The sequence below is a fragment of the Carcharhinus amblyrhynchos genome, chromosome 5, assembly GCF_965287045.1.
Source record: "Carcharhinus amblyrhynchos chromosome 5, sCarAmb.v2.hapA, whole genome shotgun sequence".
Lineage (NCBI taxonomy): Eukaryota > Metazoa > Chordata > Chondrichthyes > Carcharhiniformes > Carcharhinidae > Carcharhinus > Carcharhinus amblyrhynchos.
The window spans coordinates 53,944,245-53,963,844 of NC_137328.1; the positions used below are offsets into that span (position 1 = coordinate 53,944,245).

At 41.8% G+C, this 19,600-nt stretch overlaps 1 protein-coding gene across 8 annotated transcripts in view; it reads right to left on the bottom strand.

Moving 5' to 3' along the window:
• The window catches only part of aopep (aminopeptidase O (putative)), a 362,002-nt gene that overhangs the window by 107,656 nt on the left and 234,746 nt on the right, over positions 1-19,600 (bottom strand). For all 8 annotated transcript variants that reach the window (XR_013886678.1, XR_013886677.1, XR_013886676.1 and 5 more), the window contains exons 15-16: positions 10,372-10,458; positions 8,270-8,429 (exon numbers count right to left, since the gene is read on the bottom strand). Coding sequence is in view for 4 of the 8 variants with exons in the window: in XM_080188799.1 (XP_080044925.1) it covers positions 8,289-8,429; positions 10,372-10,458 (228 nt within the window). In the remaining 4 variants the exon portion in view is untranslated. The remainder of the gene's footprint in view (positions 1-8,269; positions 8,430-10,371; positions 10,459-19,600) is intronic.

A 19,600-nucleotide genomic window follows, 5' to 3' on the forward strand; every position in this document is an offset into this window, starting at 1 on the left:
CTGGTTGTCAAATAGGAGGCAGAGAGTGGGGGTCAATGGGTGCTATTCGGATTGGCGGTTGGTGACTAGTGGAGTGCCCCAGGGGTCGGTGCTGGGGCCTCAGCAATTCACCATTTATATAGATGATCTGGAGGAAGGAACCGAGTGTAGGGTGTCGAAATTTGCTGATGACACCAAAATTGGTGGAAAGGCAAATTGTGCGGAGGGTGGTGAGAGTCTACAGAAGAATCTAGATAGGCTGGGCGAATGGGCCAGGAAATGGCAAATGGAATTTAATGTTGGCAAGTGCGAGGTGGTCCACTTTGGTAGGAATAATGGTAGGAAGGATTATTACTTACGTGGAGAAAAACTGCAGCAGTCGCAAAAACCCAGCTTGCAGGTGCAGCAGGTGGTCAGGAAGGCGAATGGGATGCTGGCCTTCATCGCGAGGGGGATTGAATATAAAAGTAGGGAGGTCTTGCTGCGGCTGTATAGGGCATTGGTGAGGCCACAGCTGGAGTACTGTGTGCAGTTTTGGGCGCCGTACTTACACAAGGATATTTTGGCCTTGGAGGGAGTGCAGAGGAGGTTTACTAGGCTGATGCCGGAGTTGAGGGGGTTGAGCTATGAGGAGAGGCTGAATAAATTAGGCTTGTACTCATTAGAGTTTAGAAGAATGAGGGGAGATCTCATTGAGATGTATAAGATGATGAATGGGATGGATAGGATAGAGGTGGAGAGACTCTTCCCGCTCAGAAAGGATAGTAGGACTAGGGGGCACAGCCTCAAGATAAAGGAGGGGCGGTTTAGAACGGAGTTGAGGAGGAACTTCTTCACTCAAAGGGTGGTGAATCTCTGGAATTCTCTGCCCGTTGAAGTGGTGGAGGCTGCCTCGCTAAATATTTTTAAGACGCGGGTTGATGGGTTTTTGATAAGAGAGGGGATTAAGGGTTATGGGGAGAGGGCGGGAATGTGGAACTGAGCCACGACAGATCAGCCATGATCTTATTGAATGGCAGGGCAGGCTTGAAGGGCTAGCTGGCCTACTCCTGCTCCCATTTCTTATGTTCTTATGTTCTGAAACATCAAACTGCAAAATTCAATTTTTTATAAGAACCATAACCGTCAGGCATAAAACATAATAAGCTGGGTAGATCTTGGACAAACCAGGCATTCTTTGCCTCTTGTGCATCAGGGACAAAAAGAGGTGCAGCAATCTTATTCCAATGATAGATGAGACAGGGGTCTTACTGATGAATGTATATGCTCTAATGAGGATGACCCACAATTTATTAAAAAGATTAAAAATGTCACAGGATTGTGCTTATTGGGTGGGTATTTTAATTGTGTTATGTCCCGAAGGCAGACAGGTTCTCAGCATCATCAAACCCCTGCTCCAAGAGGAGCCAATAATTGAGAAGTTATGCTATGGAACTTTGGCTAATAGGCACATGGCAACAGCTGTACCCAAGTAGAAAAAAAACTTTACATGTTACTCCAACAAACACTATTCTTACTCTCAAATTGACTATTTCTTTACAACTAAGTCAGAAACTTAGAGAATAATCGACAGTGACGCTCTATCAACAATGCTCTTTGATCATGGGCCCATAGTTGTGACTTGGCATCTAGGACAAAAATCTAACTCAAAGAGGTGGTGTTTGAATGTCTCTCTCTTATATGATAAAGGATTTGTAAATTTGAGAGAAAAGAATTTCAACTATATCTAGAACTCAATGCAGTACCAGATCCCTCACCCCTGACCTAATGGGACTGCCTGAAGGCATATTTAAGAGGTCGCACCATCACATTTGCTTGTGCCAAGAGGAAGAAAAATGAATTAAACAAATTGAATTTGAACAGGAAATTCAAAATTTAGAACAGCAAGACAAAAAGCAGCATTCACTAGTTTTGATGGCCTCCCTTGCAAAGGCTCGCAAAGCTTTAGATAGTTTGCTTTCCAAACAAGATGAAGGATGTTTATGATTTATAAAACAGAGATATTATGAACATGGTAATAGGGCAAACTGCTTATTGGCATTTCAATTAATAAAATAGCAATCATGCAATCTTGTTCCAAAAGATTCTGCAGCTCCTTATGCTACTACCCATAAATGGCAGTGCTGTTAATGGAAGTTGGTATGCAAGTTTCTCCAGATTCAGCTACCACGTTTCTATTCTATCCATTAACCAAGCCATCATAGCACAGCAAATCTCTTCTGCATTTGCAGATTTCCATAGGAAACAGTGCAAGAATTCTGATGCTTGTAGGGATAGTGGAAAAATTAACAACTTTCTGCAAGGAACCAACATGATGAGGTTGTCAGAAAATAGTGCTAAGGAGTTAGACAGACTTGTCACTGATTTGGAAAAAAATGAAACAATAGATGCACTTAAAAATAGTAAAAGTCCTGGCCCCGATGGTTACATAAATAAATTTTATAAGATCTTTAAAGACATACTTACACCTTTACTTCATCAGGCCTATCATCTCTTAGTAGAAACTGGATCATTAGCTCCTTCATGGAGAGATGCAGTCATAAAGATCATTTATAAGGAGGGTGGAGACCCAAAGTACAGATCATATTGCTTCATCTCATTAATTGTTGTCTGGAAATTTTAACATCAATACTGCTCATAGAGCAAATGAATAACAACTGAGATTATATGTCCAGACCAAACTGGATTCATAACAATGTGTTACTCTGGAAACCATCTCCGCAGGCTCCTTAATATCATGACACATGATCTTATCCTTAGACACTGGAAAGGTGTTTGACCGAGTATCATGGGTGTACCTATTTCAGATTTTAGACCACCTGGAGTTTGGATCCAGATCCTTTATTCAAATCCATGTTAGAGTGAATGGTGATATTTCTGAAACCTTTGAGCCAGAGGGGGACAAGATAGAGTTGTCCTTTGCCCCCATTCTTCTGTTGCTATATGTATCAGACTCTTACTATAAATAGAAGGGAGATAATATGGAGACAAAGGGTGTTATAGCTGGAGAAGAGGAGCTCAAATCGCCATTATAATGCCACTGACATCCTGCAATACTCATCAGATCCTTCAACATGTATATTTTTTCTGAGTATTAAAAATTTTGGCTATTGCTTGGGTTACAAAATTAATGCTGGTAAAACTGAAGCAATGGAAATAAGTGGACAGATCCCCAACCATATTAAGACACAAAGTACCTTTAAATGGCTCGATCAGGCATTAAATATCTTGGTATTCTTGACCCACTGTCAATTGATAGAATGTATAAAGCAAATTACACCAGCAACATTAACTGTATCAAGAGAGATCTAGATCGATAGCTGACTCTACCTTGTTAGGTTGGATTGAAGTTATTAGAAAAAATGTCCTCTCTAGATTGTTGTATCTGCTCCAGGTGCTACCAATTCAGATTCCAGAATCTACATTCAATATGCTGGATCATCTGATCTCCCATTTTATATGGCAAGAAAAATGATCCAGAGTGCAATTTAAAACATTACAGCTTACTAAATCGGAAGGAAGTTTAGCATTCCTCAATTTTAGTTCTTCTTTTGGGAAGCTCAACTAAAATGTGGTGGTTGAACCTGGAGAAACTTGCATGCCAACTTCCATTAACAGCACTGCCATTTATGGGTAATAGCATAAGGGACTGCAGAATGAATGAATGGATGAGATTAACTGTCAATACTTGGAAAGAAATCCAGAAATTACCCAGCTCAATCTGGGTTCTGACCACTAATGGGTCAATAAAAAATTTCATATCCTCCATACATGATAAGGGCTTCAAGAAATGGTCTGAATACGGTCTCACCTTCACCAACAATTTCAACAAGACACTCTAAGATCACTTGAGCAGATCATTTTTTATTTGCCCTTTTTTCTTTAAAAAAATATAGAACTTTGTGGAATACCTTCACTCAGTCCGCAAGCATGACTCCAACCTTCCTATTGCGTGTCATTTTAACTCAGGACCTTGCCTGCATGTCCACATGTCCATCATTGGCTTCCTACACTATTCCAGTGAAACTCAGCACAAACTGGAGGAGCAGCATCTCATCTTCCAACTGAGCTCCTTGCAGCCCTCAAAACTCATTGGTGAGTTTGGCAACTTGAGTTTCTCCTCTATCTTAAACCACTCATTTTAAAAAGATATCCTATATATGCGTTACTCAAGGCAAACCGCTCCCCTCACACCCACCCCTACACCAGACCACCTGTCTTTTGTTCTTAAAGGTACTTCATTTTGTCAAAAACTTTCTTCCTCTCTTCAATTCCAATGAAGGGTCCATGACCCGAAACATTAGCTCTGTTTCTCTCATAATAGATGCTATCAGACCTGCTGAGTTTCTTCGGCGTCCTCTGTTTCTACGAACTTCCCATCAGTAACCCATTGGCCTAAAATACGAACACCAGAAAATATAAAAACAATCCCGTCTCGTAACAGAGTGAAATTTAACATCATTGGTCCAGTTTGATAATATATAAATACATGGGGCAAAATCTTCCAATTTCCAGACTGTCAGAGACTGGATGTACAACTGACAATGCACCTTGGGATCCTGTGGAAGTCCTGATGTCTGGGACTATGTGGGAATTACCTGGGAAGTTTCAAATTCCAGCAAATATCTCCCCTGTTCCTTGGGACCCTCTCATCGTCTCAGACTATGAATTACAGAGTTAAGGGACTTCAGACAGATCCAACAGTACTCAACAGATTTAAGCTTAAATCTAGGTAACTACACACCCCCCACTCAACCCCTCCCCCAACCAGGCCCGACTACACCCCTGATCACCTGACTATCTCCATGACCAAATGATCTTCTCGACCTGTCTACCCTCAATCACCTGAACAGTCTCATGACCATCACCCCTGTCCATCTGACTACCTTTCCCTGGTACCAGTCATCCACCTATTCACCTCACCTACCTAACTCCCTACCCATGTACTCATTCATCTACTCATCTATTCACGAACATTCAAACTGGACCTTTGAACTTATAATACAGCAGCTAGTACCTTATAAAGGGGCCATGTCCAGAAAAAATACATTTTTTTCACAATGTTGTTTTATTAAGTGTTTTTTTTACACCAGGAGTTGTAGATACACAGTCAGAGTGATTTATTATAAAAGAAAAAATCATGTCCACTGACTTTGCTCAAAGCCCATTAAAGAATCATGATTACAATGAGGACCTTGTTACCACTTCCAAAGATCAAAGTAGGTCTACACTTCACATACCCCATAAATACTCTCTAACTTTCCCATTAGTCAACATAGGCTTAACATCACCCATGTTGGCACCAAAACCCCAGTTATTCCATTGAGACAAACTCCACTGTGAATATGGCTAAAATTGACTGTTACAGGGAAGCTATTGAAAAAGTGGTTATCTAACCCTGCGAGGACAGAGGAATGCTACCTTCAATTCACTGGCCTCATTACCATGAAAGCCAAGAAGAGCAACCCCCAGGGCCTCACAGATGAATACAGTCCCTGCTGAACAACCAACCCAGGATCCATTCTAGCAGGACAAACTGTCAGGCAGTCCACAGAATGCAAAATACCTGCTGTGGCTTTGGACACAACCAGACACTAGCAGTGGATTGTGTGTTGCAGGTCTGGTCTTCACACACTCCAAACATCAGGCCTCAGCTACCTTAAAGTCATTGAAATACCAAGCTTCAAAAGTTCGACGCAACTTTATAGTCCCCAAGAGTAGGAAAAGCACAAAAGGATTGCTTGAGAAAAGCAACAGGAATGGGATCCATCATTAATCACACAAGAAAATAATTTCAATCCCCCCAAATGCTCCGACCAATACCAGCACAAGGGAAGTGAAGGATGGTTTCACTAAAATGAAGAAAAGGATGTTAGCTGTGTAAATTGATATTTCTGAAGAATTTCTTCCTCAACTGCATCCCAAGAGACTCCAATGGCTGATGAAATGGTGCACTAATACCATGGAATTTAGATGCATCCGAAAGCCACGGCAGGAGACAAAGGTCATTGCTGTACTCAAGCTGACCAGAAGTTATGGTTCTGCCAGGATGGCTTGACTTCAGACCTCCTTACCTTGGTCCAAACATTGACAAAAGAGTTGAATTCCAGAACTCAGGTGAGAACGATTGCCCTTGATATTAAGGCAGCATTTAATCAAATGTAACACAAGAAGCAGAATTCTGGTCCATCACAAGCAGTGGTATGAAACAATATTTTCCAAGGCGAAGTTGTATGAAAATGCACAATCCAAAACGGTTAGGATTATAATCAGTTTTGTTAGCCTTTCACTTGTCAAACTTTTCTTGTTCCACTTAGAAGTCAATGACTGTTAAATGGAACAAAGCAACTTTAAAGAGATACAATGTTTTGTTGTAGAAGGGGAATTAGGTAGAGAGAAGGTTACAATTGAAAGCAGATGTATTTGATCTGAGACTCTGGAAAAGCAACTAAATTAAAACACAGGAATTATCTGGCAGTTAACAAGTGACTGATCTCTTTCTGCATAAAGAGTGAACTTGCTTTGCTTGATACATTATTCTGAAATTGGCTCAAAAGACTCAATTTTATGAAACTGCAAAACTGCATTGAAGGCATTATTATCTAAAGCCAACTGAAATGGGAGTTGTCATTCTATGTGTGCTGTGCTGTAATATAAGCTAGACATTTCTCCTCATTTACTGTTTAATAGCATGGAGGTATCGGTTAAGGTCTTCAATTAATTTTCATCGGAAGCAAAGAAAGTATTAGAACGCGAGTCATAATTCAGTGGATTAGATGGCTAGTTGGTAGCTAAAAGAAAAACTGCCCCTTAATGTCCCAGAATTTGTAGGTTAGCTGGATAAGCCATGGTAAATGTGTGGGCTTATGGGAATAAGGTTGGGAGAGGGCCTGGTAAGATGTGCTGTCAGAAAGTCAGTGCAGAGTCAACAGGCCGAATGGCCTCCTTTTGCACTGTACAAATTCTATGATTTTCCTGCCCCCTACACAGACTCTGGGTGTAAATGTCTGATCATACGCACCCCAAGACCGGAAATCCTGCCCACTATGAATCCTGCAGCGGGTGGGGTGGAAAAATGCCACCCACTAGGTTACCCAATCTGGTTTTGGGCTCAGTGGAAGATAACTGAAATGGCATAGTTTAATTTATCAGTTCTTCTTAAAATTACATTAAGGCGTAATATATTGACATGGATAAAAGATTGGTTGGATAACGAGGAAGCAGAGAACAGACACAAATGGGCCTTCATAAAAGAGAAGCATATTATTTAAGTGGTGAGTGATTGCAGAGCTCTCTGTGCTGCAAAGGGATCTGGGTAGCTTAGTGCATGAATCATAAAAGGCAAGACTGTAGCTACATTAATTAGGAAAGCCAATAGAATGTCATCATTTATTGTGAGGGAAACTGAATACAAAAGTAAGGAGGATATTTTACAGTTATACAGAGCGCGAGTGAGACACGTCTGGAATATTGAGGACAGTACTGGTCAGCTTGTTTAAGGGAGAATGTAAACACATTGGAAGAAATTCAGAGCAGGTTTACCAGACAAATACCTGGAATGAGTGGGCTGAGGAAAGGTTGGACAAGCTAGGTTTGTATCTGCCGACTTTTTGACGAGCAAAAAGTGACTTGATTGAAACATAAAATGATCCTGAGGAGTCTTCACAGGATGGATGTGGAGAGGATGTTTTTTCTTGTGGAAGAATCTAGAACTAGGGATCACCTTTTAAAAGTAAGGGGTCACCCATTTAAAATGGAGATGAGGCAATGTTTTTTCTCTCAGAAGGAGAGTCTTTCGAAAGCTCTTCCCAAGAAGGCAATGGAAGCAGGGTCTTTAACTATTTTTAAGGCGGATTTGGTAAGCTTGGTAAACATGGGGGTGATAGGCTGTCGACGGTAGATGGGATGCAGATTTGAGGTTACTGTTGGATCAGCGATGATCTTATTAAATGGCAAAGCAGGCTTGAGGGGCTAAAAGTCCCACTTTGGCTCCTTGATTGGATGTACATTTCTGACTAAGTAGTTTTTCATTTTTAAGTGCAGTTTGATCATTTTCAATCTATTACCTATTCATATCAACATGTAAGCATAACATAGTAGCATTCTAATTTATTTTGATTTGAAAAAAAACATTAAATGACAAATGCTCCCATTTCAATTCCAGAATGATTTACAGTAAAGTGACAAATTACATATCCCTAAATCAGTAAAGTAGAACAACTAATATATTTCCTTTACCTTTAACTCTCTTAAACCCAAGGAATGCTTTAAATTGTCTTTGTGGAATTACCTCTTTGGTTCTCATTTGGCTAGAATATCATTTCAGCTACCACCTTCTGTAAGGATGGGTCCATCTCTTCTTGAAGTTTGGTGAAACATCTGTGAACCAGCTTTTGCTGCTTAGCATCTTCATTAACCATCAACTCCCCATACAGATAGACTCCCATTGCCTGAAAAAAATAACATGTAGCTTTACAAAAGTCATCTCCATACTAAAGTGCAATGTGCCAGAAGTTAAATCACAAAGCACTGGCTCTGTAAAAAAAAATCCCTCTTTTGCTTGGAATTTAATCAGTTTGTTTTAAAATTAGCAGCGGTTAGCTGTGCTGTCTGTGTAATTGCTGATTTAGTGTAGTTCTGGGCATGTCTGAACTTTTGCACTGCAAGTTTGTGTTTTCCTTTTAATATTCAGTATGATTAAAATCCGTATTGCACAACTTTCAAGAGTTTTTGATCTGATATAGAACACAGACATGCTTTCTGTATGATTTCCTTCACTCATGGCTGATTAAAGCTTTGGGAATGCAGTGGTATAGTTTCCTTTTTGGAACTGGATATTAAAACTGTCAAAAGACAACATATAAAATAAAGTCTGATTTATTGCGACTTTTTTTTGCAAATTCAGAATTAACAAAATGAAACGTAGTCAAAACATCTACAGATTCTTATGCTTTCAACCTTTAATCCCAAGAATATTGAACACAGGTCACAACGAAACACTTAAACCAAGCTGATAAACAAATATACAGCTACCTATACATGCTTATATATATGCATCTGTGCACACTTCCGTTTATCACTTACTTAGGCATACTTGTCATCCCTTTCTGTCATAATCCATTTTTTGCTGTCATTCTTTTCTGCCTTATTTTTCTATTGATTTTACCTACCTTTGATTAGGTCCAGATACTTTGTTCCTACATATGCAGCCTTGAAGCTGCCGATGTATCTTGTAGACTTGCATTTATTTACCTCTTTTTATATATCAAATGGTCCAAATCTCCTTCACATAATTTAACACTAAGTCACATACGAATCCATAGAATCCCTACAGTGCAGTAAGAGGCCATTTGGCCCACCTGGTCTGCATCGATCCTCCGAAAGAGCATCCCACCAACACCCTCCCCTCCAACCTATCCCCATTTAGCTTGGCTGATCCACCTAACCTACACATTTTGGACGCCAAGGGAAAATTTAGCATGGCCAATCCACCTAACCTGCATATCTTTGGACTGTGTGAAGGATGTGGAGCACTTGGAGGAAACCCACACAGACACAGGGAGAGTATGCAAGTTCCACAAAGACAATCAGCCAAGACTGGAATCAAACCCAGGCCCCTGGCGCTATGAGGCAGCAGTGCTAACCACTGTGCCATGCTGCAAGCAAAGAACAAAAAACTGGTTCAGAGACACGTTTTAAGGAGCAACTCAGAGGAAAGAGAAACAGACAGTTCAGAGGGGGATTTCAAAAGTTAAGGCCAAGGTAGCTGAAGTCATTGTCACAATGGTAGAGCAATCAGTATCAGGTAAACGCAAGAATTCATATTTTGTGGGGCTGTGCAAGTTGCTCAGTCACTGAGAGGGCAACGTTTCCAACATGGGTCCTATCTTCAAATGGACATTGTGTATTGGACAAAGAAAAAAACCGGGAAGCAAAATCTTCCAAGCTTATAAATTATGGTTTTCAAAATGAGACTGACTAGTTAGAGTAGGGTACATAAGTTACTTATAAGAAAATGTCAAATTACGATCATAAAAACTGAAGTGAAAATAGGAAGAACAGGAAATGGAGAAAGGAAGATAAAATTAAAGAAATGGGAGACAGGATGAACAGAATGGTTCACAATTTTAAAACCTGATTTTTTCTAAATATAATGCAATAGTAAGTTACAAATATGGTAATAAAGATAGCCATGACATTTAATGGGCTTCAATGTAGTAATGATAGTATTTGCTCCATTTCCACAGCATGAGAGGTGGAAATCCTTCGAAAACAAAATCTCAGACAAAAGGCTATATTCTTAAAACTGCTGGCTGTTTTTTGAAATTTGTAATTCAGCAAGGTATTTATTTTCCATAATTTCTTGTTTAAAGACATATTTAAGCCGGGTACCTGATCCTGTTCCAGAAAATTTATCAAGTCCCCATACGCCGCTATGTGTTTATGTTTAATCACCAGCTCACACCAGCGATGGCGCACCTGTAAAATGATCCAAGATTTATATAACTTAGGTGCAGCTCATCAAAAAATTATTGGAAACATACATAATTAGAATTTTACAAAACATGAGTTCACATTTGATTCAGCAGCTAGCAGCAATGAGCATATAGCATTTGACTACAAGATTTTCATTTTAGCCTCAACATTAATTCTCCTTTGCTAAAATTCTAACAAGTTGTAATAATAATGAACAAAAGAAAACTGGTGCAGGACTGCATTTTTGCTGTACAGCATCGCTACTTTATTTCAAACTGCACTACAGATGTAGATGAATTGCAGCACTTATTCGATACTCATTAGCTTCTTTGGAAAATTTTGTAAAAGCAAGATGTTCACAATTGACCAAAAGTTGAATATCTCAACCAAAGAAGTAGGTAGCAGCTGATTACAAGTATTAAAGACTTTACTGGAGGTTGTTTTCATTTACGTATTTAACAAATTGCTGCAATCAGCAAATAAGTTGTTTCAGCTCTCCAACTGTCCAGTCACTGATTTTGAACTTAGCTTCCATGCATTTGCTTATTTTAGCGACTCTTTTAATTGGATTCCAGTCAATGGGAATGATTTTACAAAACAAAAATTGCAGAGCAAGGGCCGAATACTTACTGTACTTTTCCAAGATTATCTTCTTAAAGTCTTTTTTTTGCCTCCCCTTCTCATTCTCTTAAATTCTTCTTTCAAGACAGAGAATAGAAAGTTTTACAAGTTAAATTTTACACTTATACCAGCTAGCTATGGACTGGGATAAGCATGCCATTTAGTTACATCTTCACCTTAACCTGTGGTGTTTCTGTCCCTATTAAAACAAATTACTCTCTCTCAGGCTGACCACTGTCTCAGTCATGCTGGAACGCAAAAATACCCTCTGGCTTCTCTTCACTACACACCGTCTTCTTAAACAGTGTGGGGACATAGCTTTAAATTGAGGGGTGATAAATATAGGACAAATGTCAGAGGTAGGTTCTTTACTCAGAGGGTAGTAAGGGTGTGGAATGCCCTGCCTGCAGCAGTAGTGGACTTACCAACTTTAAGGGCGTTCAAATGGTCATTGGATAGACATATGGATAATATTGGAATAGTTTAGGTTAGAGGGTCATTAGATTGGTTCCACTGGTTGGCGCAACATCGAGGGCCGAAGGGCCTGTACTGTGCTGTAATGTTCTATGTTCTAAACCTCTTTCCCAAACATCTTCCACTCTCACCTTTAACAACACATGCAAGGAGTTCATGAGTTTCTTTGTCATTAAAATTGAGATCGTTCACTGTCTCTTCTGCCTCTATCCATTCCCCTAGTCCACCGGATTAAACTTCCAAGGCACACAAGGCAAAGAAAATTCAACATTTCACTGACATGAATAATATCCATGTTTTTTTCACTGCCATGAACTCAATGAGCAGCTTCTCTTAGAATAGGGAAGATTTGATCAAGGAAAGAGCTGTCAATGTGTGTTGGAGGGGGCATTTTGAAGATCCATTCAATCAAGAATCAATTGTTGATGAGTTGAGAGTGTTTTCAACTCCAGTCCACAACAGCAGTTAGAGACAATCTTGAAACTACACAAATGCAATTTGTTGTTGATATATATGTTGTGTGAAATTAGGGCGATGAGCAATGAAATTTAAGATAGCCAGCTCAGGTGTGACCACCCAAAGTCATTTAATCTGGAGTAGATAATCAAAGTAGAATAGGTAATCCAATCGTTGATGGGTCCATTCACCTCTCAACTCTGTGCTGGTTGACCTACACTGATTTCAGGTCCATTGGTCAAGAGTTGCAAATGTTTAATTAGAAGTTGTTAGTTATGGTGATACTGGCAGAAAGTATCTGCAGAAATCCAGAGCTAAAGGTAATTGTCTCATGAGAAAGTGAATAGTCTTTGTTAAGAAGCTGTTTTCAGCTTCAGAGAGACAGGCATGTTGAACTTGTGTAGCATGCCATGCTTTGACTAGTGGAATGTTAAGTATTAATCTCTGTTCAATAAACCTTTATAATTATCATTTTAAATTGGTGATTGTCTTTTTAGCCAATAGGGTTATGCCTAACAAGAATTTGCTTACTCTGGGGTTTAGTATAGAGTCCAAATCCATACACACGGTGACAAAGAATTGTCATAACATCACAAATGACAGCCTACATGACTGTCCTAACCCTAATACAGCCTACATAACAAAGGTAAGCTATCCCTCCTTATCCTTCACAACCACTTTTGCAGTTTTTGACACAGGTGATGATACCATCTGCATTCCAAAATCTTTATTCCATCATCTAACTGAGTAGGGCTGTCTTTGTCTGGTTATATTCTTATCCATCCAATCATAACCAGGAGTGACCTGCACTGGCTTCTCTTCCCACTCCCACATCGTTTTCACTACTGTTCTCACAAGGATCACTCCTGCTGCATGTCCCTTAACATGCACCCTGTCCCAATCACCTCTCACCTCTGTGTTCATTGACCTACACCGATTCCTGGATCAACAACGTCAACATTAAAATTCTCATTCAAATCACTCCTTGGAATCATTTCTACCATCTCTAACTTCCTCCAGCTCTACAACCCTCCAAGACATCTGCACTTCTCAAATTCTGACCTTGTGTACATTCCTGATTTTATTCATTCTTTCATCAGTGGCAGTGCTTTTATCTGCCTTGGCCCTAAACTCTAGAATGCTATCCCTCAATTTCTCCTTAGAGGCCCTTCTTCAAACCTATCTCTTCAACCAAGCTTTTCCTTATCAATCCTAATATATTCTTGTGGCTTAGTGCCAAATTTTGTTTGATAGTGCTCCTATGAAATGCCTTGGGACATTTTACTATTTTAATCCATCTCTGACCGGCCTCATTAACCCAGCATTCCAATAACTCACACTGCCATGCTACAGGAGAAAGATCAACTCAACCTGGCCATTCTTAAGTACAAGACTGTGTAAGTTTTGGAAAAGTCATGCCCATTAATACATAGTTTTTAATTTGTTCAAGACTGGGTAACTAATGCTGTTAAATAGTCAACTAACTAATCAGAGTCTCACCAATTTGCAGTGATCTCAACCATAATTAAATATTCTGCAAACAAATTCACGTTGAATTCAAGTGATACTCTTAATTCAAGTGTTACACTCGACAATCACGTTATTCAGTTTGCAAGGAACTGTTCAATAATAATTTGTCATCCAGATTGCTAACTGACAAAGTCAATAACTATTTATGTATTTTAATGGTCAGTATATTCTGTGTTTAAGTTTAAATAGAGATCATTATAATGTTCGTTAATATATGTTTTTGGTCCGACATATTCTGATGATCTGACAAGAAAAAAAAAATTCATTCACTCACGTTAATTCTAATTGAGGGCTGGTTAGGTAAATTCATGATCTATCTAAATAACATAACAGTTTGGTGAGCCAAACTTAGACTGTTGCTTCAAGGCATAAGCTCGGTGGTAAAGCCAGACATAACATAAGAACATAAGAAATAGGAGCAGGAGTAGGCCATCTAGCCCTTCGAGACTGCCCCGCCATTCAATAAGATCATGGCTGATCTGTCGTGGCTCAGTTCCACATTCCCGCCCTCTCCCCATAATCCTTAATCCCCTCTCTTCTCAAAAACCCATCAACCCGCGTCTTAAAAATATTTAGCGAGGTAGCCTCCACCACTTCAACGGGCAGAGAATTCCAGAGATTCACCACCCTTTGAGTGAAGAAGTTCCTCCTCAACTCCATTCTAAACCGCCCCCCCTTTATCTTGAGGCTGTGCCCCCTGGTCCTACTATCCTTTCTGAGCGGGAAGAGTCTCTCCACCTCTATCCTATCCATCCCATTCATCATCTTATATGTCTCAATGAGATATCCCCTCATTCTTTAATGAGTACAAGCCTAATTTATTCAGCCTCTCCTCATAGCTCAACCCCCTCAACTCCGGCATCAGCCTAGTAAACCTCCTCTGCACTCCCTCCAAGGCCAAAATATCCTTGCGTAAGTACGGCGACCAAAACTGCACACAGTACTCCAGCTGCGGCCTCACCAATGCCCTATACAGCCGCAGCAAGACCTCCCTACTTTTATATTCAATCCCCCTCACTATGAAGGCCAGCATCCCATTTGCCTTCCTGACCACCTGCTGCACCTGCAGGCTGGGTTTTTGCGACTCATGCACAAGGACTCCGAGGTCCCTCTGCACTGTCGCCTGCTGCAGTTTTTCGCCATGTAAGTAATAGTCCTTCCTACCATTCTTCCTACCAAAGTGGACCACCTCGCACTTGCCAACATTAAATTCCATTTGCCATTTCCTGGCCCATTCGCCCAGCCTATCTAGATCCTTCTGCAGACTCTTCACACCCTCCGCGCAATTTGTCGTTCCACCAATCTTGGTGTCATCAGCAAATTTCAACACCATACACTCGGTTCCCTCCTCCAGATCATCTATATAAATGGTAAATAGCTGAGGCCCCAGCACCGACCCCTGGGGCACTCCACTAGTCACCAACTGCCAATCCGAATAGCACCCACTGACCCACACTCTCTGCCTCCTATTAGACAGCCAATCCTCTATCCACGCTAACACCCTACCCCCAACTCCATGCCCCCTGACCTTCTGCAATAACCTCTTGTGAGGTACCTTATCAAACGCCTTCTGAAAATCAAGAAAGATCACATCCACCGGCTCTCCGCTATCCACCGCCCTAGACACATCCTCATAGAACTCCAATAAATTTGTCAGACACGACTTCCCCTTAACGAAACCGTGCTGCGTCTGCTCTATCAAGCAATTCCCCTCAAGATGCCTCGCTATTTCCTCCTTGATGACGGATTCTAACATTTTATCTACAACAGACGTTAAACTAACCGGCCTATAATTCCCTGCCTTTTGCCTGCCACCCTTCTTAAACAACGGCGTAACATTAGCCGTTTTCCAATCTTCCGGCACTTCCCCAGAATCCAGCGATGTTTGGAAAGTAACCACCAAGGCATCCACTATCACCTCCGCCATTTCTTTCAGAACCCTGGGATGCATTCCATCCGGTCCTGGGGACTTGTCCACAATCAGTCCCTCCAGTCTGTCGAGCACCGCCTCTCTAGTAACAATAATGACATTGAGACCCTCCAGTCCTACCACCTTTCCATCGCTAACACCCGGCAAATTATTCACGTCCTCCTCCGTGAAGACAGAAACAAAAATGTTATTCAAGACCTCAGCCATTTCCCCATCCCCTACCACTAAGTCCCCCTTCTCATCCTCTAAGGGTCCAATGTTCACCCCAGCCAGCCTCTTCCTTTCTATATATTTATAAAAACTCTTGCTATCCTTTTTTATATTAAGCGCTAGCCCAGCTTCATAGTTTATCCTACCCTTTTTTATCAACTTCTTTGTCAATCTTTGTTGACATTTAAACCTCTCCCAATCCTCTTCTCGCCCACTACTCTTAGCTACTCTAAACGCCTCCGCTTTTAATTTAACACTATCCTTTACCTCCTTCGTTATCCACGGCTTATTACTTCTCCTCCTAGGGTCCTTTTTAACCATTGGAATAAATTTCTGCTGAGCACCAAGAAAGATCTCCTCAAAGATGCTCCACTGCTCCTCAGCAGACCTACCTTCCAACGCGCTCCCCCTGTCAACATTCGCCAATTCTTCTCTCATCCTACCGTACTCCCCTCTGTTCAAACAAAGGACGCGTGTCTGGGAACCCACTTTCTCCTCCTCCATCTGCACCAGAAACTCCACCATACAATGATCACTCTCCCCAAGAGGATCCTTCACCGCAAGGTCCCTAATTCTATCCGCCTCATTACATAACACCAGATCCAAGATAGCTCGCTCCCTCGTCGGCTCCAACACACACTGTTCAAGGAAACTATCCCGGCAGCATTCCAAGAACTCCTCCTCGAGCCCACCGCATCCAACATGGGTCGACCAATCAATATGTAGATTGAAATCCCCCATAATTATCGCCGTTCCATTCCTGCACGCCGCACTTATTTGCGCGTTAACAGCCCGCCCCACCTCCAGATCATCATTTAGGGGCCTATAGACGACACCCACCAGCGTCTTCCTCCCTTTGGGCGCCGCACCTGCGCAAGGATATTTTGGCCCTGGAGGGAGTGCAGAGGAGGTTTACTAGGCTGATACCGGAGTTGAGGGGATTGAGCTATGAGGAGAGGCTGAATAAACTAGGCTTGTACTCGTTAAAGTTTAGAAGAATGAGGGGAGATCTCATTGAGACGTATAAGATGATGAATGGGATGGATAGGATAGAGGTGGAGAGACTCTTCCCGCTCAAAAAAGACAGTAGGACTAGGGGGCACAGCCTCAAGATAAAGGGGAGGCGGTTTAGAACGGAGTTGAGGAGGAACTTCTTCACTCAAAGGGTGGTGAATCTCTGGAATTCTCTGCCCGTTGAAGTGGTGGAGGCTGCCTCGCTAAATATTTTTAAGAAGCAGGTTGATGGGTTCTTGATAAGAGAGGGGATTAAGGGTTATGGGGAGAGGGCGGGAAAGTGGAACTGAGCCACAACAGATCAGCCATGATCTTATTGAATGGCGGGGCAGGCTCGAAGGGCTAGATGGCCTACTCCTGCTCCTATTTCTTATGTTCTTATGTTCTTTGCTGTTCCTAATCTCCACCCACAACGATTCCACTTTCCGCTCTTTGGTTCCTATATCATCCCTTGCTACCACCCTGATGCTATCCTTAATCAGCAGAGCTATGCCTCCCCTCTTTTTCCTCCTTCCTAAACACTTGATACCCCTGGACATTCAGCTCCCAGTCCCTGTCACCCTGCAGCCACGTCTCTGTACTGGCCACCAGATCATATCCATTTGTGCTGATCTGCGCCACCAGCTCATCCACTTTATTCCAAATGCTTCGTGCGTTTAGATAAAGTGCCTTCATCCCAGCCTTCACCTGGACCCTATTTGCCAGAACGCCACCAACCATACTCGCGCCCCCTACTCCCTTTATTATTGGGACATCCTCGGCCTCTTCCCTTACCTGTACCCTCTCCTTAACTTTACACCCCGTAATGTCACCTACCCTCACGCGCGCGCACCCCCCCCCCCCCATTAGTTTAAAGCCCTGTCTACAGTCCCATTTACACGATTCGCCAGGACTCTGGTCCCAGCACAGTTCAGACCAACCCCATCCCACCCGAACAGGTCCCACCTACCCCAATACTGATGCCAATGCCCCATAAATTCAAACTCATTCCTCCCACACCAATCCCTGAGCCACCCATTCACTTCCTTAATCCTATCAACCCTACGCCCGTCTGCACACGGTTCAGGTAGTAATCCAGAGATAACCACCTTGTCGGTTCTACTTTTTAATTCCATTCCCAGCTTTTCATACTCCCTCCCCAGATCCTCAGTTTGCATTTTGCCTACGTCGTTGGCACCCACATGTACTACAATGACTGGATTCTCACCCTCCCACTCCAGGTTCCTCTGCAGCCCGGATGTGACATCCTGGACCCGAGCACCAGGCAGACAACACACCCTTCTGTGCACTTTGTCATTGTGACACAGGACAGTGTCAATACCCTTAACCACACTATCCCTAATTACGACTACGTTCCTTATCACCTTCTCTTTCCCTATATCCTGCGTCTGCATCACTGTACTGTGTGCAGTTTGCTCACCAACCTCACCTCCCTCGTTCTCGTCCAGACTGGAAGCAAGAACCTCAAACCTGTTATGCAGATTGAGAGGCTGAGGCATCCGCTCCCCACCCTCCTTCCTCCGCTCCCCACCCTCCTTCCTCCTCTCAGCAGCCCCCTCTTGTTCCTGACCCTTAGAGTTAGCCAGTCTAGGGGGGGGTGGATGTCTCTTGCACCCCATTGACAATGGCACCCTCTCTCCCCCTGATGAGCCTCAGTGTCTGAAGCTCAGAGGCCAGCTCATCTACCTTGAGCTGGAGCTCCTCCAGCAACCTGCACTTGCTGCAGACATGGTCACTGGGAAGGACCCTGGGGTCCACCAGCTCCCACATCATACAGAAACAGCACATCACATGCCCCTCCATTATTCACTGTCGTAGTATTGAAAATTTCAACACAAACTTACCTGGCCCTTTTTCTCCCCAGCCCTTTGATCCTGAGCCCTAATAGCTCACTCTGCTTCCCTCTCACTCCGCTGCCCGCTGTCTACACCAGGCCTCCTTTTAAACCTGGCGCTGTTTTAAAGCCTGCTGACCCACAAATCCCTGCTATCCACTCCCTTAGAATTCTTAAAGCGGTAAATACAAAAAGCCCACAAAAATGCTTTTAAATGATTTAAACAGTTCTACAAAGTAAGTTCTTACTACGAAAGTGCTTTAAACTTATTTAAACAGGTTTTTAACAGGTAATTTCTTATCTGACTCTCTGCTCCCTCACTCATCTGCTCCAGCAAACATAGAAGCAGAAGATGTTGGAAAAACTCAGCTTGTCTAGTAGCATCTGTGGAGAAAGAAAGAGTTAACATTTCAAGTCTTGATGACTTCTTCGGCGCAGCATTAGGGTGAAAAAATGGCACAAACTTTCAATATCTATTCAATATGATGAACCAATTTTAAAAGCTAACAGACTGATAATACTAGAATATAATCTTCAAAAGGCAGGGCTTTGACCACACAGAAAATGCTGTATTTAGTTCCAGTCACTGAAGCATCAACAACATTCTCTAATTTTTCTTTATTCTCCCAACAAATTATATTTATAAAGCAGTTTAATGTAGAAAAGAGCAATGGGACGAATTCCAAATTGTAAAATGGATATGCTTTGACAAAAGATTAATGGTTGAATTTTTAAGGGAAACTTTGGTGAAATATATAAAATTGTATCAGTAATGTAAATGTAGGTCATTACTTCAAAGTGTACCAAGAAAGTAGGCCCAGAAGATATATATAAATATGTACATCTGTAAAATCGAAACTTGAAACTTCAGAACAAACCAATAAAGATTTGAAAAAGTCCATCAAGAAAGGCAACAGATCCAGAAAATATTGTGCTTATTTAAAACATAATTAGATGCTATGATGGAAAAGATGATGTACTAGAAAGAAGGGCATACCTTCATTACAAAACAGGCTTCTCTTATCTCTAACCTTCTGTGTAGCACCTTTGAAGTTTACTGACAAATCATCACACGC